At 44.1% G+C, this 22,808-nt stretch overlaps 1 protein-coding gene across 2 annotated transcripts in view; it reads left to right on the forward strand.

The window, feature by feature from the left end:
* Positions 1 to 21,372, forward strand: part of LOC119171714 (uncharacterized) — a 35,788-nt gene extending 14,416 nt beyond the window's left edge. For both annotated transcript variants that reach the window (XM_037422528.2, XM_075892289.1), the window contains exons 5-7: positions 3,229 to 3,518; positions 5,378 to 5,608; positions 10,924 to 21,372. In XM_037422528.2, the coding sequence (XP_037278425.2) occupies positions 3,229 to 3,518; positions 5,378 to 5,608; positions 10,924 to 11,160 (758 nt within the window). In that variant the 3' untranslated portion in view covers positions 11,161 to 21,372. The remainder of the gene's footprint in view (positions 1 to 3,228; positions 3,519 to 5,377; positions 5,609 to 10,923) is intronic.
* The last annotated feature ends 1,436 nt before the right edge of the window (positions 21,373 to 22,808 follow it).

Here is a 22,808-nt window from a genome sequence, read left to right on the forward strand (position 1 = left end):
TTTCAATCAGTATCTGTTAGAGAGGAAAATATCCTTGAACGCAGGGTGTCAATGGGACCACGTTTTTGACTATGTCTCGTCTTCTTCAAGGCAGCTGCATGAAGAAGACTAGCTTCTGAGAATACGATGAAACCACTTGTCATAATGTTGGCTCAAGTGACTTCCCATCTACAAGGATATTTTTATTTCTTCAAACTTCCATCTTCCCCCAAACTTCTGCCTAATTTGAATATCTGTTATAAGTCACTGAGGAGAAAAAAAAAAGACAAGCGATATTAGTCATGCAAGACAGGATTTAAAGGAGAGAACAGTCTTGCAATAAACGATAGAAATAGCACAGTAGCATGCCTGCCTGATCTCTCTAACCTTCTCTAAAATTAACTCCTTTGGTCCTGTTTTACTATTTTAAAAATGCTACATAAAGTTTTCGTTAATGTACCGTTAGTGAGGATGTTTAACTGTATTGTGTGTACACTTATCATTGTAAGCCTCCTAATGATGAAAACGTCTTAAGCAAAGAATACCGTACTAGCATGAATATAACGCTAGTTTTTTTTCCAAACATTTGTGAGTTAGAAAGGTGCCTTGCGTTATATTCGTGTTCATGACAAACGTGACACAAATATAGCTGAAAATTTTTTTCTACCTTTTTTTTTTGTTTCTTTAAAATCTCCAACCCTGTAACGTGCACCACATGTTGCAGGAACTTGGCGGGTTTGTCGCACCACATAGCACATTTTATTCTAACTTGCACCTCCAGTGACTGCGCGCGGGAAGGCTCAGTGGCACCGACGCCTGCCTGGCGTCTCGGAGCACCGTCGCTCAGTACGGAAACCTCGTGCGCATTGCAGTTGACGCATGTGCCACTACAGTGTGCTACGGCGATCGCATTGTGCAGCTAGCACTGTTAGCACCATGGCAGCCACCGTGGCAACACGTGGACAACAGTCATTTCGGAAAAACATCACCTTCCTACGCCTTGCGCTTGCTCGGCGCACTGTTCGGATCGCACTTTTTTTTGCTTTGCCTGTCATAATGAACAGCCGGAATCAATACACTGTCGCGTTTAAAAAATGGGCGATCTTGCTGGCCGAAGAAAGGGGCAATGCAAGTGTAGCACGGCATCTCGGAGTGACGGAGTCAACCGTTCAAGGTTGGAGGAAACACCGTGACCACATCTTCCAAGCTTTACTGACTCGTAAGGCATTCTGTTGGCCCAAGACTGGCCGTTACCGGAAAATCGAAGAGGACCTGGCAGAATTCGTGTGCCAACGTTACGACAACTATCTACCTGTCAGCGCCGAACTCGTTCATATTAAGGCACGGGAGCTTGCAAGTGAGGCTGGCATGCCCCGTGACACCTGCCTCGTGGCTGGCATGCCCCGTGGCCAGTCGCTCGTGGGTGCAGAAGTTCATGCGTCATGCGAGATGCTCGCTTCACCGAAGGATTTGCCATAAGCTTCCGGCTGACTATCAAGAGAAGTTCATCGAGTTTCAGTACAATGTGAATAAGATGAGGAGAGAGAAGTACTCCGTAGGCCAGATCGGAAACACGGATGAGACTCCAATTTTTTTTTAACATTCCCACTGGCTATGTGATCAAAGAAGGCTGCTCACGATTGAGTCATGTTATTCGCAGTATATCAGTAATAAGTACCAGGTGGCATGTCCTGTCGCCTACCAATGTGATGGTATTTCTGTGGAGGTAGGATGCATAGATGCCTCTGCACTAAGGTTTTTTTATCATGATAGCACTCAAACACTGTCAGACACCATAAGCACAATAATCCACTCAGTGCTGGACGTACACTCTTGTCTGAGCAATAAAAGTTCAGTTTAACCTTATATTATTATATTATGTTATATGTCACTGGTTGGCAGTTTTTCATCAATATCTATTTGTGCATTATCAAGGTTGAATGCTTGCTACGCCACTGGTGACACTACTCACACCTGCATTGGTGATGCTTGGTAGCTGCCAGGGTGATGTTTCTTCGGCATGCAACGCCCACTTGCAGCAGCAGTACAATAGAAATGTCCAAGCGCATCACTAAAACTTGCTGTCAGTGTCATTGCTTCTCCATTTAAGCAAAACAGGCAACGATTTTTTACAGTGAAAGCTGTATGTGGCTAGGAGAAACAAAAAACCGTTCGGCAGCGGTGTCACTAGTGGCTGTGTTATCAGTTAAATTGTGAGTGACATCGTTCATCTCGTCACAGCCATGGTGCCGAGCACGCACACATCAGTTTCTCCTGAAACCTTCCATATGAGTATGCCACGGACAACTCTAGAGAAGCGATGACAGTGGAAAAGTGAGAGAGCTCGCATTCACCAAGCCAATGGTGCAGTCTGAAAGGCTGAGTGCAGGCAGCAGCTGTGTACCGATGATCCGGCAGCCTGTCAAGCCGCGCTAAATCACAAATGGGAATGCAAGCGGCGGTTGCAGGCGGATTCTGCAAACCACGCCGCCGTGTTAGCTCGCGATGTCGAACGCCTGCAATAATGCCGTGCCGAACAATGAATGTGTGGTTATTAATGAAGAGAAAAAGGAACCTAATTTCTTGTTGCCTATAGGCAACACAGCGCAGTGCCTACGCCGAACAAGTGGCATTGCGGCCGCTTTTGGCAGGAGTTCCTCCATCAGCACTTTGGCTCTGGCTGCGACGTCTGTGACCGCCTACAGTTGGAAAACAACAACTGTGATTAGCACATTGCGAAACACATTCAACCGCTCATTACACTTTTTCACAACCGTGATCATGCGGGGCACAGTGTGTGGCAGCTGAAATAAGCACTGGTAAATAAATCCAAGCTGTACGTGTGTCTTAACTCATTAAGAAGCATGAACAAGTAAACAATAACTGTGAAAGGCTTCAGTGCCACAGGAGGTTGGACCCACTTGGGGCCGCACGTTTCAGCTTTCGTTGGCGAAGCATTTGTACGGAGTGCTTGGGAGGTTGTTTTTTTTTTTTTCGCTACTTGAACATAATGCAAAAAATCTCTCGGTAATCATGAGAATAGCAGTATTGGGGATTTGTTAGTATGTACAACGAACTCATAGTTTAGTGCTAGGAAAGCGTGGGCAAAGGCAGAATGTAACAGTTGAGTGACTCTCTGTACATCTCTCCTTTGTCTGTCTATGCATTCCTTGTGCTTCTTTGCAACTTCCAATAGACGTCATGCATATCTATTCTGACATGGTGTGTGGCTCTCTGCCCTGTGTGTAGGCTGTTACCAGGTGACGAGCATACGTCCGAGGCATGGGACCAGCTTGGAAGTGAACGAATCTCTGGGTAGCTTGACTCCATCGGGCGGAGGGCAACTGTACCTGCAGTATGTCGACCTCACGGACTGTCAAGCCCTCGAGGACTCTGGGCTGAAAGCCCTGGCCAGAGCATGCCCGCAACTCACACATCTCTTCTTGCGGCGCTGTGTGCGACTCACGGATGCTGCATTGAAGTGCGTGGCCAGCTACTGTGTTGTGCTGAGAGAGCTTAGCATCAGTGACTGCGTCCAGGCAAGGCATAATTTTTATTGCATTTGTTTGGCTTCGTCTCTACCCTTTCCTGTGTTGAATGTTAGTGTGCGTTGTCCATCATAACCGATACAACGAATACTGCTAAAGGTGAAAGTGAACTCTGAGAAAATGTGAAAAGAGGTGAAAATAGAACCAGAGTGCTCCATGAGACCACGATATGGTGCCATAGTACCATAGAAGTCTGCATGTACCGTATTTACTCGCATAATCCTCATACTCTTTTTTGTGGAAAACAGTTGTGTAGTTTGGGTATGTGAGAATTGCGCGAGGAAAACTTTTCACAAAAGCATACGAAGCGGGGGAAAGAAAAAAAGAAAACGAAGTGGCTGCAAATTGAGATTATCATGCTAATAACTTCAAGATTCGAGAAGTACTTACCTTTACAATAAAAGCCACAGGTTGAACACAAGGCGAGATTTATTTGAGACACAAAAGCTGCAAGCAAATAGAGTTCTTTGGAATGCTGTATGTAAAGCTTGCGGGCGTAGCGTTAGCGTTCATAACTCAACGGAGCTTGCAAAAGGTTGGCGTATGACATCAACCATGGGCTGATGGCGATCTAACAAGGAATTGTCCGCAGTTACCGTCTGACGAAATGAAGCTTTGCCATCCATCTCAGTTTAAGGCACACGGGAGTCCCAGCGCGTCTTCGTGGCTTTCAGCTGCCTGTGGTGCTGTCACCAGTAGCGAACACAGAACTTCACTTCCAAATTGCCTACCGGCGACCCTGTTGCCATTGTTTAGTGCATGATTAATCACTTTCAAATTGAAAGCAGCCGTGTAGCTTCCTCATCTTCCCATAACATAACCACAAAACGGACACAACGTACACTAACACACTGCTACAGTGTACTAAAAGGGGGCAGTGGAATGAACGAGGTGGTCGCGCCGCATCTCGACTGATTCTTCGGTGGGTGACAGTAGCGGCGGCGCTGTAGTCACATGGTATTGAAGATCTCGAGAGCGTATGCATGGGGAGTGTGTGTGCTATAGTCTACGAAAGTGCGTAATTGCTAGTCATTAGCATGTTTAATGGGTTTTGAGCATTTATTATTGTATGCACACCTGCTGCGCGCCATGGTGCTTGAATGAATATGCAGGCATGCCGAAATTCCATCGAGACATTCACTGTTTCAAGGGCCTGCCGACCCACACACAAAGAAAAAAAAAAACCATAAACAATCAGGATTTGCACGAATCCGCCTAGCTTCTCACTCAAGCAGCGCTTTGAGCTGCGATACATCATAAGTGGCTATTAAAGTCCTTCAACGTTCTCTCGCCTCACTAGAAAATATAAAGAGGTGCTTTTATTGCAACAATGGAACACATGGCCAGAAGTGCGCAGAGCACAATGGCGGCACCAGGCATTCAAACTTGCCAAATTGCCAACTCTGGTGGCACCCTTGCAAGTGTTTAAAAGAGTGAACAAGGTGTTGTCCTATGTGATCTTCCCTCTGCATTTTCTTTTTCTGCTTCAAAAAGCAGCAGCTATGTTCTTTACTAAAATATCCACACTTGCTGATGGATTTTTTAGGCATTTATGCCTGATGAATTAATTATCTGGGCATTGTAAAAGCACTGTTAGAACTAATGCATCTTTTTGACCAATTTTTCAAGCAAACTTATGCCCGAGTCATTATTAGAGATGTTCTTAGGTCACTGTAAGCTAAATGAACTTTTTATTAGCTCGACGACTATGCTTTGGTTCTCACCTGGCATAGAATGTCAGTTGACAGCTGTGATCTTTCGATGAGCAACTGCAGGTTAATGTTATCTCACATTGGTTGTTTGGCTTTCGCGGAGAGAATGTGCTGCAACTACTTTTGGGATAATTTCAGGTGACCGACTTCGGCTTGTACGAGCTTGCCAAGCTGGGCCCACACTTGCGTTACCTCAGCGTAGCCAAGTGCGAGAGGGTGTCCGACGCTGGACTGAAGCAGGTGTGCCGACACTGCTATCGGTTGCGCTACCTCAATGCTCGAGGCTGTGAGGCAGTCTCGGATGCAACTCTGGAAGTGCTGGCTCGCTCGTGTCCGAGGCTTCGGGCACTGGACGTTGGCAAATGCGAGGTGAGCTAAGCATTGTGAGGCTAGAATTAAGTCTTTATCAGACACTAAGGCTGTGAGAACATTCACTTTCTCTCATTCTCTGCCAGATCTGAGATGAAGTCGGGATAAGGCTTACGCTGTCGTAATACGTAGAGGTTTGTAAAACCTCAGCACAGTTGTGGGCAGATTTTTTCAACTCCAAGAATTCGAACTTGATCTATATTTTGGACTTAAAGCGGCCCTGAAACACTTTTTTGAGTAACCATGAAATTAATGGGGCAGGCTCATCTTAGACATTTTTTTGTTTACTTATTCAGTAATCTTGACCAAAGTGCACAGGCTTTTGCGGTTTTTTTCTGCTGAATTCAATTATGTAATTACTTTCCTGTAACTCATTTTGTTCCTGAGATAACATAAGTTCACCCACTATTGTTTAAGGCCTCCATAGAAAAAAAAGTGCATAATTAAAAGTGATATTTCAGATATGGCAACATAGACTAACGACTAGAGATTGAAAGTATGCAGCAGTTTTCTTGTTTTTGTTTTGCCTTTTTTGATTATTTTACAGCCAAATGAACTTTCCATTTTCAAAATCAGTTTTATGTTACAATTTTGATGAGTATTTACTTAAAAAGGTTTGTGCTCTAACATCTGCTCCCATACTTGCATTTCATGCACGTGCATGTTTCTATTGCAAAAATAATTATTGTTGTATCTGCCCTAGCTGCAGAGATATTGAGCCCTCAAAATTGAACAGTCGTAAATTTAGTTTTATTTTTTATGAGAAAAATTGAAAACATTGATAACACCCAGTTTCTTCAAAAAACACAAGTCACGGTGTGCAAGTTTTGCATTACTCATAAAGGCGCTCATGAATTGGTTCTAGTAGAACTTCAGACACAGGTGGTGGCAAATTATAAAGAAGCCTCGTAGTAGGGTGCCCATTTTTTGCAGGTTCTGCATTGTGCTAGCACCAAGAATCAAGACAGTCAGAATGACATTACAAAAAAAATGACCACTACCTGGTGGGTGAAAATTGTCATAGAGATAGAAAAATACTTGCAGAAACCAAATATGCCAATTTTAAAAAATGCTTTTTTTTTGTCACTTTTCGGTCCCAACGGGCTAACACGGGTCTTGGCAACGAAAAAAAAACGCCAAAAAAAAAAAACGATTTACAGTTTAGTGATTTTCGTTATCTTCATATTATCCTGCACCTACCAACAAAAAATGAACTCGAAATGATGCGTCGTTGAGCAAAAAAATGTCGTGTTTATTCATCCCAGCACTTGGTTTCCCTTACGAAATCGCCGAAAACAGCCCCCTTTTGCGTTGCTCGGATTGCACTAACCACTCTTCGGATCGCGGCAGTCTTAGTCTCATCTGAAAGAGCTTCTGTTGAGCTCGCTTTCCCGCCAGGAACAAACCTTCAATGCTGCAGCCAGTCTGCGCTACCAGGCAAAAACAAGCGACAAAACAGTGCGGTATCATTGGCCCATAGCAGTCACGTGAGTGAACAGTGGCTTGTGATTGGAGCGTGGGGACTGACAACACTGGTGATCACACGCACGCGGCCACAAACACGCGCGCTGTCACTGCCATTTCAGAAGTTTTATAGTTTTGCGATCGAAATCGAGATGCCAAACCGTGCTTGAAAGTTCTGCGCACTTCACAAATTCAGCAAGCGACGGAAAAAATGTGCTGTGCAGCCCAAGGAGTCATCGCAGCCAGCGCAGGCTACATCAGCAGAGCCGAGCGGGACAGGAGACCTGCAGTCGCCGCGATGCAGCAGCCCGACACAAAGGCAGCCTTCGATCGCTATAAGTTCTACCAGTGGTGACACGCGCTCAGAGTGCCATAAATCATCGCAACTGCCGACGAAGGTATCTGCAGATCTTGGTGGAAGAGCGCAATGGATTCCGCGTTGAAGCGGCGTTGCAACACAAGCCATCGCGACGGTGACCACGGTGCCGTCGGAGCCATCTGATTGCGGTGATACTTTAATAAGGCGCCAGGAAACAACGCCGCCGCTTGTGATTAAGACAGCAGAGAATGCTGCTGCAGCAGATATCGCAGCCGGAGAAAGCATGGCGGCGACTGCGACCGCTGCCTGCAGTACTTCAAGTACGCGCGATCAAGCTACGAGGATAGACGCGACATTTTTCACATCGGCTGACCGAGAACTCATCGAGTTTCGCGCCCAGCAAAAAAGCAGCGGAGCTTTCCTTGGTCTTGGCAACCGATCGCAAAATGAGTGTTCTCTCGAGTCAACGCGGCACCGAAAGTTCGTCGGCTTCGATGTATACCATGGTTGACCTCGACATGGTCTACCAGTTTACTAAACGAACATTCTGCTTGCCGAGTGTGCCGTGGTCAGTTGACCATCGAACGTGACGCGCGTGAGTGCGGCGTCGCCGGTAAATTAAGCTGAAGCTTCACTGCAGCAACTGCAGAGAAGTTGGCTCGAAATGGAGCTCGTGACGGGTTGGTGGCAGCAGTAACTGCAACCCGTTCGAAATCAACATTCGCACGGCATGTGCGGTTCAGAGCACTGGGAATGGTCAGACAGCTCTGAATGACATCTTTGCCGCTATCGGTGTTTCACATCGGGGCCTTCACACGAAAACGTACCAAGAGTACTTGAAAATGAAGCTTCAGCCAGCAGCAACGAGAGCTTATGCCGAACATTTGACTAAGTGTGCCACAGTGGTAAAGTGCCTCCACAAGGACCTCGATTTCGGCAACCCCGAAAATATTGCCGTCTCTTTTGATGGAAGCTGGCACACAAGAGGACACACCTCTCACATTGGAATAGCCACTGTGATAGAAGTCTTTTCAGGTCATGTGCTAGACTATGTTGTGCTTTCTAATTTTTGCCTCGGCTGTGAATGAGGTCCAAAACCCGAGAGCCCAGAATACTCTGAATGGAAAGCCAAACATTCATGCCAGAAAAATACCTCATGCAAGGCTGGCCAAATGGAAGTAGAGGCAGCAATGATTTTATTTCAGCGCTCCCTTTAGCTTCATGGCCTCAGGTATACCACCATGCTTTGTGATGGTGACGGCCGGTTGTACAGTGCTGTCAAAGAAGCTAAAGTGTACAGCTTCATAAATGTTGAAAAAGAAGACTGCTCGAACCATGTGCAGAAGCGTATGGGGACTGCGCTTCGGAACCTCGTGCAGAAGCACAAAGGGGACAGCAGCAGTAGCAAGGGCCGCCTCGCGGGTGACCTCATCACAAAATAGACTAGTTATTACGGCTGGGCTTTGAAATCCCATTCTGGGAATGTGGATGAGATGCACAAGGCTGTGTGGGCTACGTATCATCATGTGACATCCACTGACGAGAAATCAAACCACAGCTTCTGTCCACATGGCCCCGAGTCTTGTTGCAAGCATAATGCTGCCATGGCAAGGAATGAGCCCAATCCAAAAAGCAAGTAGAATTAGCCAGAGGCTGTGAGCAATGCACTGCGACCTGTTTATGAACGTTTGTCCGACGAGAAGCTCCTGCAGAGATGCACCAGAGGGAAGACGCAGAATGCGAATGAGGCCTTGCATTCGGTCATTTGGAGCCTCTCACCGAAGGACAAGAATGCGTCATTGTTTGCCGTTGAGACTGCCATGGCAGATGCTGTTATACTTTTCGACTTAGGGCTTATTTGCATAAACTGCAGCTAGATCAAACATGCACAGGTAACCAGCGGTTACCTGTGCATGATAGAAAGACTATCACCGTGCCGTCGGCTCAAAGAGGAAACGTGCATCTTCAGTGGCGTTCCAGGCAGCCGCAAAGAAAAAGCACAAGCAAAAGCCTGCTTCAGACTACTCCGCAGAGGATTTCTTAGTGATTGTGAATACAAGGGCTGTGACTTTCATGCAAGAAATTTTCATTTTCACAGCTTTTTCAGTTTTTTTGCATTTTTCTTAAATACAGATTTTTTCATGTTTTGAATTTCGGGATGAGCACTGTGTCACTAATACTGGTTCAATTTTCATGATCTTTTTTTTTTTTTTGTTTGAATGCTAGGGTATTGAAGTGTGCGAGAAAACCTTGATAAAATGTGTAAGGTCATTGTAAAATTTCGAAATTTCCCAGAAATCACCAGTGAAAATTCAGAGCTAAAAGACTGCGACATAAAAACTTCATAACCTTGGGTAAAATTTAGATACTAGCATGAAATTGCATATTTGCACTATTTGAATATTCAGCAATATACAGGTTCAATGATAGTTTTTTTGATGCATTACTTTTTATCCAAGCCACATCCCAAATTCATAAAATAAGAATAGTTGTAACTTTTTTGGATTGATGTAAAAAAATGTAATTACATATTTTCAATCAGTGTACAAGGCTGAATATTCCCTGAAAAAAATTATGTCTAGGTCTAATACTAATATATTTCACTATCGGTTCCCGTGTTCCCTCTTAATTCACTGGAAAAGCGTATTGGCTCACAAATTCAACGCTGAAAAAATGTTCAGAATCCGTCCAGTTCGTACAAAGATTCGTTACACACTGTAATCGCATTCTCTCTTCCCTCGCCCCGACAAAAGCGCTGGAAGCTAAGCAGGGAGGGATGGGAAGGGCAAACAAAAAGCGTCACGCATGCCTCGTGAGCTTGAGCATTTTTTTTCTTCGAATACGCAGCTTTTTCAGTGCGAATACACAGCTTTTTCACGCGTGGACAAGTGACTGCCTCTTTTGGCGATCTCTGTAACAAGCGAGTGCGCCATGTTCAAGTCAGCCAATGGCTGATAGATGGGCAATCTGTGTGTGATTTTTGAGCCTTCCGTCATTTGTCGAGGGAAGAGGAAGCAATTTTTAGCTGACTTTGATAATTTACTGGGAATTCCAGGCCGCATGCTGCGCTATAACATTTGTCTCGCGTGTTCTCGGTACCTTCTACTACCGATCGGCATTGTTTTCTGACCATACTCAAAAAGTGTTGCAGGGCCCCTATAATAAATGCACTTTCAAGTCTCTCATAGTGCTAATACAACTTCTCAACTGATTTTTTGAAGGAGTTTATGAGGAACGGTTCGGTATTTCTGATTAAATCACTCACTTTGAGCTGTGTTGCGCGATTTTGAAAGTCGCCAAGTTTGATTTTCTACCGGCGTGGTCAAGTTTGACTTCCAGTAGCTGTTCGTCTGTTTCTTCCTGTTTGTTGTGTTTAGTTGCGCTACTCATGATGGTTTCTGTGTTATTAGATAGGGATTGATCATACTGCTTTAAAATGTTAAACTCATTTAATCATTGAGAAACTTTGTAGGAATTTTGCCTAGGGGCTTTCATGACTGATGCCCAACTTTGATGTGGCACTTGTAAGCAGGTCGGAGACCGGGGCCTGGCATTCCTTGCTCGCCACTGCCTGAACTTGCGCAAGCTGAGCCTCAAGTCATGTGATCTAGTTACGGATCGAGGACTGCAAGCTCTGGCCTACTTCTGCAGGGGCCTGCAGCAGCTTAGTCTGCAGGACTGTGCGGGGGTGACTGTGGATGGCTACCGCATTGTGCGGAAGTACTGCCGCCGCTGCATCATCGAGCACACCAACCCAGGCTTCCACTGAAACAGAATTTCTCAGCCTAGTATGCAAGAATGGACAGGAAGAGAGGAGTCGTGTGTAGTTCAACATCTGTGCTATCAGTTTTCTTACACTTGTCTCGTGTTGGGTTCCAAAATCTTCAGAAATGCTGTTGTAGTGACGCCGTCACTCTGAACATTTGGAACTGCTAATCGACCAGGTTAATTCCAGTGAACAAGTCATGACAATTCACCAACTAAGTGAAAACTAGCAGTATCACTAAGCAAAAAAGCAAGAGCTACAGTTAAACTAAAGAAATCTTACACTTGAAGATGGTTTAACCACTCAGACGCGGGTTTCTGACTGAAGGTGTTCATCCTACAAAAATCAACAAAAATTGAGTTTTGAAAGATAGTTTGTGACTGTAGAGTAATTTATTAGTTTTTCTTTGTTGGCTTGAATGTGGTCTGCCATTCGATGCACATGTTGGGGCTCATGGGGAGCCTCTTTTCGTGAAAATTCTCAATGCTCTTGACCAACCACTATCACTGATTTGGGCCTCTACACTTCTCTGACCTCTTGTGAAAATTCTGTCTTAAAACCTAACGCCACATGTGGCATTTAATGCACATGAAATTGTAGTGCCAGCGCTTTGGACACTGTGTTGTTGCTGCGTGCAGTACACAAAGCTGACCTCAACGGGAAGTGCCTGGTCTCATGTCACTGTGGTTACCACTGAGCAATTAAGTCATCTGGACAAAAAAGACAGCAATGTAGGGTTCGAAGCAGCTTACGATATCAAAAACACTAATACTGGTTATTGTTCAGGTTCTGGCAAAAGAGGCACTGTAACACTTGCAAAAAAAAAAGTGCGATTTGTTCACAATTCTGCCGGTAACATAACAAGCTAAGTACGCTGACCGATTTTTCGGACTCCAAAAATTCCGACTTGTTAGATGTTTTGGGCTTCAAAAGTGCACCGTCAGGGTTTCTATAGGGTTAATGCATTTTTTCGACCAATTTTTCAGATGAATTCGCCCCTGAAAGTTGGATTTTTCGGAATAAATCGCTTGTTTGGAGCTGCGCCACGAACCTGTATGGACGCCGCCATGTTGGATTTTCCACTGGCTTGACTAAGCTTAGTGGCTTAATTTTAAAATGGCTTTTCTGCCCCCAAGATTGGAAAGCAAACGTCATATTTTAAATCTTGGAGGACGTGTCTGCTTTAGAAAACCCGGAACGGGACTATCTTTTTGTCTTCAGTCAGCCATAGTGGTCAGCACTGTCGTCATCGCGCGGCACAAGGAGGAGGCGCAGCTGCGCAGTGGTGAAGTTAATGTGCCTGCCAGAATGACATTAGGGAGCTTTAGAATAGTGCATTGCGAGCCCTTGCGGTGCGGTCGCTGCCACTGCGCTTGCGTCGTAACGCGAGTCGCCGTTCGCGGCCCGCCCGCAGAAAATCAGAAATAGCGTGCGGCAATTGCGGCCCCCGAAGTGTTGTCTGTTGCTTCTGTGCATTTGAGTTTGCGGTCGAGGCGAAAGTCTGTGAAATTTTCCTTAGGAGGAGCTAACGCTACTCTAAAACTCATAATGCATCCACTATACCTGCAACGCCCACAGTGCCTGCAAACGTTATTCTAACGACTTCGCTCGTGTGGACGATGACAATCTCGTGCGCGGAGCCCACAGACGAAGAAATTCTTCGCCAGGTTGTGCCGCAGCCGGAGAGCGGTTCGGATGATGACGACGATGACCGCCCGCAGCTGTCAGCAGTGGAGATCACAACTGCAGTGACACTTTTGTCGAGCATTTACGGTGACGATGTCACCTTGGCGCAAATACGGGCGAACCAAATTGCTTCCAAGCGTAGTATGAGGCAAGGCAGAAAATCATGGACTTTTTAAAGCCTGCCTGATGCAATAAAGTTCACATTTCTGACAAAAACAACATTTTTGGACTGTTCGATTTTTCAGACTTTTTTTGGGTCCTCGCCAGGTACGAAAAATCGGTCGGTGACTGCATTATCTAGCTCTTACCTGTAGATATGGAGACCCTCTCTTTCGTAACTGTCAATCATCATATCGTCAGCCAGACTACGCCCACTGCAGGGTAAAGACCTCTCTCATATTCCTCTGATCAGCCCGGTGCTGTGCTAGTTGTGGCCTTACTAGCTCCATAAACTTCTCTGTCCTATCTTTCCACCCAACTTCCTGCCTCTCCTCACACGCTTGCCTTTTTTTTTAATCTAGTCTGTTACTCTCAATGATCTTGACCTCTCACTACACTAAAATTTGGATATATTGAACCTGGATATAACAAAATATAAGTTATAACAAAGCATGTAAATGAGTAAAAGTTCAAATAGTGTTTGGAATGTGCCCTATAACGAATTTCCAGGTATAATATACTTATTTTTGTGTAAGACGCAACTTTGTTCTAATGAGGTTTGAGCGTACATGCCCTGCCCCTACCCCACTTTTTCTTCATTGATTTGCGCAATCACTTGAGAGGCACAGTTGTTCAAAAGCAAACACTTGTTCATGCAACCTTAAGCTTCTCTCTACAAACTGAAGAACAGGTGTGTCCTAGCCATCCTGCACCACTTGTGTGTCGCCCTCACGCGTATTGATCAGGCTCTTTTCGGAGTCTTTTCACTTACAAAGCACGAAACGAAGATGAGATCAATGGGCACATGCATCGCCATTGGTTCGCTATGGCCGAAAAACTTCAAAATAATATGGAATAGATGACACAAGAACTGTTCTTTTTGTATGCCTCCTCCTTTTAGGGTTGCTTTCCTGCATTGCAAGTGCATTCATCCTGAGTTCCATATCGAACAAGCAAGAAGTCTTGAGCTGCAGCTGCAAAGGTTTCTTTCTCTGTCCATCGTTTTGGTGCAGTGGTTACAGAGCTTGGCTGCTGACCCAAAGGTGGCGGGTTCGCTTTCGGCCGTGGCTGTCACATTTTGATGGAGGGGAAATGCTGGAGGCCAGTGCATTATGCGATTTCAGTGCGTGGTAAATAACGCCAAATCGTTCAAATTTTTGAAGCTCTTCACTACAGTTTCTCTTGTAATCATGGTGTGGTTTTTGCACATAAAACCCGACATTTTATTGTCATCATTTTCTCTCTCTGGGAAAACTGTGCAGGTTAGCTTTGTAGCTTCAAACCAGCCATGGTCGGTTAGCTGCCTTGGCATTGCGCTGCTGAGCACAAGATCGTAGGTCTGCTTCCCAACCACGGTGATTGCGTTTCGATCGAGCTCGTATGTAAAACGCTCGTATACTCGGTTCACTTGGCATAAAAAAAAAATCGTACCTGAAGTGCTGATGTTGTTAATTGACATGCAGATTGTGTTATGCTGGCTTAAGAGCAAGGAGACGATGCTGGGAACAAAGTGTCTTCCACGTTGGAAGAGTGGGCTTGGGTGCAGATGAAGCTATGTTCAGTCATTTGTTTCACCATATGTGACCAACATGTAAGATAATAGAAGGAACACACTCGGTTCTATTTTTGTACAGTTGTACCCGCATGACTTGTACAGAAGGATTACCCGTGATAGCAGCCACATTTTTGCTGCTGGCTTGTAGAAATATACCACTGTTTTCGAGTGTACGTTGCACGTGTAAGTTATATACCCCGGTTTCTAAGGCACGGCAAATGCTGAAAAGTGGGATTCTAAAGCCTGCCTCACCTTTTGTCATGCACACTAATTTCGTCTGTGTATTCATCGCCACGTGGCCAAATGCTGTTTTAATTTATATGGCGCCACCTTGAGCTCAGTGTATATCCACTGTGTCCGAAGAACGCTGGGCAGAATTTTGCTCCGTTATATTGTGTGCCTTTATCAACGTCGGGGAAAAGTTGTCAATCTGTAAATCTCGTTATATTCTTTATACAATGTTCACATGGGCTGACATGTGTAAAATGTGTGCTTTAACCAAACGGGAGGACATGAAATGAGGTGCTAAGATTTACTCATCTTTCTATCTCTCTTTTATTCCTCGCTCACTTTGTGATTCTTCATGGAAACTGAGTGCAATAAGTTTGCCTTGTAAAAGGCTGAGTTGCCATGAATGAATGTACCTGGTTAAGTGATTAGGCAATCGACTAACCAGTATGGTTTCTTCTATAGCGTTTTGGAAAGTGTCGCAATGAATGGGGCTTTTATTCTTGTATATTTAGGCTGCAGTTAAATTCTGACTTGGTAAAAGCAGTGACACGTGTAAACAAAGTCGCGGGAGCTCTACTGGCAGAAGCAGTTTACAAGTGCAAGCCCTCACTCTGGGTTTTCTATGTACTAAATAATTGCTTTCTTCAATATAGGCATATTATTTGATGACATCAGTGCAGCTAAAAGCGAGTATACAGTAGACTTCCTTTAAGACGAACTCCTAGGGACCAGGATCATTTGTTCGTCTTATTCACAACCAGGGGTGGATCCGGCCACTCATTGTTAGGGAGGGGCGTCACCTGAATTAACGTCAGAGAGGAGCGCATAGTCAGTCACGACATTTTTGTTTTCACTAACCGAAAAACCCATAATACTGTTAAAAAACATAAATACTGTTAATGTAAATGCGTGCTCACATTGGTTTCACTCATTTGTAACAACTGGTAATATAAGGTGAACTACGAGCACTAAAGTAAGGTGCTGACACAGACAATCTTTGTTCCCGTTTTCACTTTCACTTGGATTCTTTTTTTTTTTTTTTGCCCCTCCACTTCCTTGCATTTTCCCCTCTAGCGAAGCTCTTGTGTTCTTCTGTTCTCTACTGTACTCCTTTTGGGGGAACTAAAGAACATGAGGAGAATACAAAAAGGCGAACACTTTCTGTTGTTTTCTTTGCCGACAAAAAAGCCCACCCTTTGGGGTGAGGGACATAACCAGCTTTATGCGCTGACCTTTTTTTTTTTGCACTTATCTCGCTTTCTGTTTACAAGTTGAAATTTGCTTTCTATGTGCTTTGAGTCTGTGTGCCATAACGTTTTTTTTTTTTTCCATCTTGCTTATTTTTGTTCGCCTGAGTAGCCCCCATCAATCATTGCACACAATTCCTGTCATTGTCGGTCGCTGCGATAGTTCGTCTTAACAGAAGAGGCCTGCTACGCGGTTCGTCTTGAGCAGATTTTTTTTTTTTTTTTTTGCATTGAGTTTATGGGAACCAAACAAAGACTCCTGTGTTGTTCATTTTAAGCAAGAATTTGTTTTCACAGAGTTAGTCTAAACGGGAGTTTACTGTACTTACTTTCCTTCTAGTGTTGTTTGTTATAAAAGTGCTGGACTTACTATTTTTACATAAGCGCTTCCATTCTTTCATCTTTAACCTTGCATGACAATTCACTAACCTCTGCAAAGTAAGTACTGTGAGCTACAATGTGTGCTTAGATGATCGATTGCGGTCAACATTGACAGTGGGCCTTAGTTTTAGACCTTGACAACCTCTGTCCCTTGTTCCCTGCATCTAGGCTTTACTGAGGTGTGACGATCGCACACCTGCCAATGCTTCAGAATTTCCTGGATTGATAGTATGTTTACTTTCTAATTTTGTTTCGTGGTAGTTCGGACTTGCCTTGAGTGTCCTGCGCTCTATCGAAGTCGCAAATCATGTAATTATATATATATATATTTAAAGCATGAAAACCCACTGTATCTGGTAACAACTCATACCAACCTGAATGTGATGTTTCTCCTTCACTTGTCGGGTGGTGGCCCCGCATTTTTTATTAATTGATGCTTATTATGACTGGTAAGCGAATACACCACTTCATTTGATGGGCAGTGCTGACATCAACCTTCGTGAGTCCGGGTAGAGCCTTGAATTGGGCGGGGGGGGGGGGGGTGTTTTAGAATATCAGGGTTATAGGCTTCCCCAAATTTATTAATCAAAAGAACCTTCAATTTCTGAGTGCTTATACTTAGATTTAAGGCAGTGAAAGCATACAGGCATGTTTCCTTAACTGTTGTTTAGTAATTCTGAGATAGCAGATCAATAAAAGTATAAGCAGTTGAAGAAGAAAAACAATTTGCCACAGTTAGGGGCTAGACCTGCAACCTTCACATTCTGCTAAAGCTTTGCATTATGCTTGCTTCATAGGTTGGAATTTAACAATGGGCTCTTCAATTCATTCCTCTTTGTTTGTACACTGCTTTGCTTTGATTAAGGTAACAGCACACTAACCGTACTTTTTTGCCTCGTACAGGGTGTTGTCTCACCACAAAGCCCAAAGCTGTTGCATTTTCTTGCACTCGCATTTTTGCTGCTTTATTTATTATGTTTACATGCCTAGTGGCAAGTTGCAACATTTTATTTGAGTAATGTCTATCCTGCATGCTGGTCATGTACTTTTAAGGTGACGAATCTATTTGCGTGCTCGTGAATGCATCCGAGAATAATTTTTTAGAGTTGCCTTGCTGAGCGAATATACAAGCAGCTGTTTGTAGTCGCTGCTTATGTCATTTCTAAGTGTAAAGAAATTCATCTTGTGAGTTAATCTGCTGTTTTCCAATCTGGTAAAATAAGTGGCCATCCCCAATATGTAGATTTGCAGGGGCGGTCAAAAGTGCAACCTGAGAATTTTTGAACACCCCTGTACATAGTATGCGCAATGTTTTTATAGCCTAGGGGTCTCAAAAGAAATGGCCTGCAATTCGCATGTGGCCCGCGAACCTCTCGCTGGCTGCATGGCCCTAACACGATTGTCTTCTTCTCGTATTCTTTTGTTAGTTTGAAATGGCAGTGTGAGGTGACATTTTGTACGAGCCATCCCCCCACCTCTGACCTATTTCACTGTCTGGATACTTGGGCGACTAAATTTAATGACTGCAGCCCGCTGGCTGAGGTGAGTTTGAATAGTCCATGAAATAAGGAATGTACACTGATGCTAAGTGATTCCACATTGTCTGAGAGCCACTATTGAAAAGCTAGCTAGGCATGACAGGATGGGGATGGCCACGTCTTGGTTGTAAAAATATCCCCATTGTATTTACTAATAGTTCAAACAACTACTGATCTTAAACAATTCCTGACCTTTGGCCTTACAAGTTGTCACCTGAGTGATGATGTCATTATAGTCGCTTATCAAGGCATACACTCAAAATTCTGATAAGCATCCATTCTACTTTATTCTAATGAACACTAATGCTAGTTCCATCAATTACACGGGGAACAGGCATGGCAGATATCATGAGTTGCCGGGTGGGGCATTCGTTATATTTATGTTAAAGCACCTTGTCAGCTACTGTAAAATCCCGAGCAAGCACCCTTTTCCAGAAAATTTCACATACGTACCCCTTTTTCCACTCCCACCATTTTCACTGTTCCATTCTCTGTTTTTTTTTCCTGGCGAGAGTGAATGAAAACAGTGATGAATTCATATTCGATAAAGACTTGTATTAGAAGCACGGGTGTGCATAATTTATCCCTAAGGGCTCCTCCGCCACCATCTTGAATTTTCAACCGTAGCCTAGGAACAGTACCCCCCCCCCCCCCCATGCAAATATTGTCAAATTGCCCTTCACTGCAAGGAGGGGTAATTGCTCATGATTTTACAGTATATTGTTTTTAGCCCCTGCTTATCAATAAGCTTACAAATACTTGTTATTATTTATTCTGCTGCTATCATTTTCCTCATGCTGGTCATGAGGAACTACCTACTGCTATGCCTGCTTCATTCTGTTTCTGACTGTGCCTTTAATACAAGTGCTGCCTCACAGAGTGGCTACCAAGGTGTTTGGCAGAAGGCTGAATAGTGAAGTATTTTGTTCAGTTTTTTTTTTTCACCCTTAATTATTGCCTATGAAGGTTCAATACTGTTCAGAATTGTTACAACTGGCTCTCTCAGGACGTTTGTCACATTTGAGTGCATTCGTTCAGCTCTCGTTCTTTTAGTGGACACTTAATGTTTGTACAAATAATACGGACCACACTTCACAGTGCAGGTGTAGCTTGGATGGAGAAACAAATTAAAACGATCATGTATTCCTAGAGAGAACAAGTGATATTGCCCTGTGGTTCAATTAAAACGATCATGTATTCCTAGAGAGAACAAGTGATATTGCCCTGTGGTTGTGATGTCAACGAAGGAAGAGATGACTTGTGCAGAATGAAACTGTTTAATGGGCCCAAATTATGGCCGGTAAACAGAAAGTTGGATTACCGCGATACGCACTCTCACAGATAGCGGTGACCAGAGCATCGGCCGTCGATCAACTGACAAGCGGCGATGTACGTGGGCATTTATACATGTGCCGTAGAATATTAGAGCCTTATCACTGGTCGTTGCGCAAGCTCTAGAACAATCTCGGGTGTTCGGGCATTGCATGTAATCTCAACAGAATGACCTACAATAATCGCGAACCTTCTCGAACAATGAGACACAGTTTGCATTGAGAATTTATGACAGGCTGTGTGGCTGAAAACCGAATTAAATGCAAAATAAAGAAATGTGCATGGCAGTATAGACTGTCTTATCACGTAGAGGAGAAAATGATTCGTCATGTGTTACTAAATTACGATGTCACAATTGTGAACACGCCATTTTTACCACGACAAGATGCTTGTTAGGTAAGAAGACACAAAAATATTGGGGGCAGTGACACCACCTTCAAATTTTTGCACCAAATTGTGTGATGTCATAGATTTCGACAAAGCAGTTAAAACCACTTGTGGAAAAGCGTTGTCACATGCTGTTTAATGCTCACGAGCTGTAGTGTCTAAATTTTTGTAAGTGCACAGACTGCTTTGTAAAGCTTCCATTGTCCTGTGAAGGGGCTATAGGCTTATCATATCTAGGGGGTTTAGGAAGTTTCGTTTTGCCTGTGTCTCCAGAATGCAAAAAAATATACTTTGAAATCTGTGACGTTGCTTGTGAAAACTTCGGGGGGAAATTCAAAAATGAGATTTCCACCTTGGTTTTCTCCTTTATCAATAAACATGTCGTGAGGAGATGAACAACATTGGAGTTCTCAAATTACAATTCATCAATCTAAGCAGATTCATTGTTTCATTGTAGTGTCCCTTTGGAGATTTTGGAGACTAATGATTAATGACTGGATGTCTGCTTACGTAATCTTGGACATTAGAAATCTTGCCACCTTCCTTTTTTTTTCTTCTTTTTTTGCAATTAAACATGTTCATTTTTTATTTCTTTTGAGTATCGGGGCTGTTGATACCGATCCATGCTGACATTTCTTACAATGATTTTATCCCTTTATCTCATAGTTCTTCTGTATTTCATATTTATTTCATAGGAGAATGCATTACATGGTGTGGAAACAATACACAGAACTCATGTTTGTATGATGGTTTTGACTTGGAGAGGCTATGCGAGTACCTTGTTTGCTTATTGTTTTACATGGTTTAAAATTATTCATTTCTGTGTTCAATTTACTTTGATAAATAGTTGTTGCTGGTTTTCAGCAGTTGGTGATTTCTTATGAAAGCCATTTCCTTACGGAATGGGTAACTTCACTAGTGGCACAGCGTTGTTACATGTCGCCCACTGTTTGCAAGCTATAGTGTAATTTTCATAAGTGCACAGACTGCTCAGAAAGCTTTCATTGTGGAAAAAAGAGCTGTACTGCTTCAGCTCTTGCTTGTCTCTTTCCTGGTGTATTGCAGAGGCTGTTGCTCAAAGGATGCTAAAGGGATGAAAACGTCTTTAATGTGATTGGCTGCTGTGTATGTAGTTTTATGTCTAGCAAGCTGTTTTATTTTTACATTGTGTGAAGGCACATTGTAGAAGGGGTATAATCATTTGCAGGATAAAAATTTTCTCAAGCCTTGTGGTGTATAATTGCAGTGCATTCAAGCATTTAGCAAAAGTGTGTCATTTTCACACTGCAATCTCTGTCATAACCACAGCATTAGTTTTTGTCTGTCTGCTATACTGAAAATCTAAGCATGTCATGATGGTAAATGACAATGCAAGGGAGTCTCGTGCTTGTGTGATATTGTTTTTTGTGGGACATGAACTGCACTGGTGGTTCTGTAAATTGAAAGACATTTTTGGCGTAATTAGCAGGAGCTTGGTGTGTTCACCGACCTGCTTTGCCGTCGGGGGCTATTTGGGATGACCCATAGTTTTGTTTTGCAGGGTACGGGAAAGAAAAATGGGTCTTCTACATTTTCAGAGGACCTGTATCATAGATGTGTTCTTCCGTGCATATAGAGAGTTGCCTTACTGTAAAACACGTACAAGTGCCTCCAGCAGTCGTCCCTGCGGTCAAAAGAAATAAAATTGTTATATGCGAGATATTTGTGCAATGCTGATTATATTTTTGCGCTATCTGCAGCGCTCGCTGCTGTATCCCACATTTTAAAGGTGTTCTGCGACACTCTTTGAGCATGGTCAGAAAACGCTGCCGATCAGTGGTCAAGGCTCCCGAAAGCACGCGAGCCAAGTACTACAGACGATTTTTCGCAACTAGTTTGCAATTTGAAAACAAATGGCGCCACAGCACCGTCGCCGTCCCCCACATCCATCTATCCGTCTCCATACCATGGCCTTCTGTAGCACTGCTCAACTTCCGCCTCGTGCGCTCGGCGTCCCCTAGCGTCTACGCGAAGCAGACCCCGTGGAAATGCCGAGCGAAGCAGAAAGATGCGCCAGAAAAATCAACATGGCGGCACCTGTGGGTGCAAAAGATTTCGCCTCGATCTTATCACGTCGTCGTCCTGCGCTGTGTAGTGTGTAAATTCATAATGCACGCATTTACTTTATATTTACGTCCTGAAGCTTCTAGAGCAATGTATTCACGGTGTTTTGCAATGTTTTTCAAGGCTCTGTTTTCAAATTTTTGAAGGCTAGGCTTAGCAAGCATGACTAAATAAACACAGCTAATTTCCTTATTAAAGATAGGCACCCGGCAATGCAGTTTACGAGATGTGATGGTAGCTCCAGAACATACAGCCTAGCGGGTAGGCGCAGCAAAACCGAGTCTTCCGATGCGTAGCCTAGCGAGTAGACGCAGCAAAACCAAACTTGCACGTGCATATAATTTTCTTATTTAGTTGTGAGCAAGAGGTCACGGCTGATTATGTAAGCGCCCGGGAAGCGTTCTTTGGAAACCTGTCAAAAAGGGCACTGACACTTCAGCGTGTCACTGTGTTTAGCAAGCATTCCATTTTCTTAGTATCTTCAGCCAATGCTGAGGTGGCCCAAAGAGCTTCGTCGCTCCCTCTGGTCCCCTGTCGGTGCCTATACCTGATGCTTTATCCCCACCTTGAGAAGACGCGAAGCGGTAGCTGATTTCACCATATATTGCTGTGATGACAGTGGGCGAGTACATGCGCGAATTTGGATCGAAGCGGGTGATCGCGTCTTCATGGGTGCGGCCATGTCAACTTCTAAGCTCGGCTTTGCCTCAGGTGCGGCCGCTTCGCTAGCTAGGGAGCTGAGGCAACTGGCTGGGAGACGGCCAGTGATCAAACATGGTAGCGCCCGTGCGAAAAACGGTCTATAGCACAGCATGAGGCTTCAGATTTATCACTTCTAAAGAACTGCTTCCTCTTCTTTCTATAGGGGATGCATATATACACAAATTACGGCGCCATCTACATATATGCCCGTGGCCGTTGGCTGATTTGAACATGGTCAGCTGCATAGTTATTGTGGCCGCCACGTTCCCGCGCTCCCACTGAACCACCACCTTTCTCCCTTGTCATCCTTCTCCTTGTTCACCTTTCAGA

The sequence above is a fragment of the Rhipicephalus microplus genome, chromosome 4, assembly GCF_043290135.1.
Source record: "Rhipicephalus microplus isolate Deutch F79 chromosome 4, USDA_Rmic, whole genome shotgun sequence".
NCBI lineage: Eukaryota > Metazoa > Arthropoda > Arachnida > Ixodida > Ixodidae > Rhipicephalus > Rhipicephalus microplus.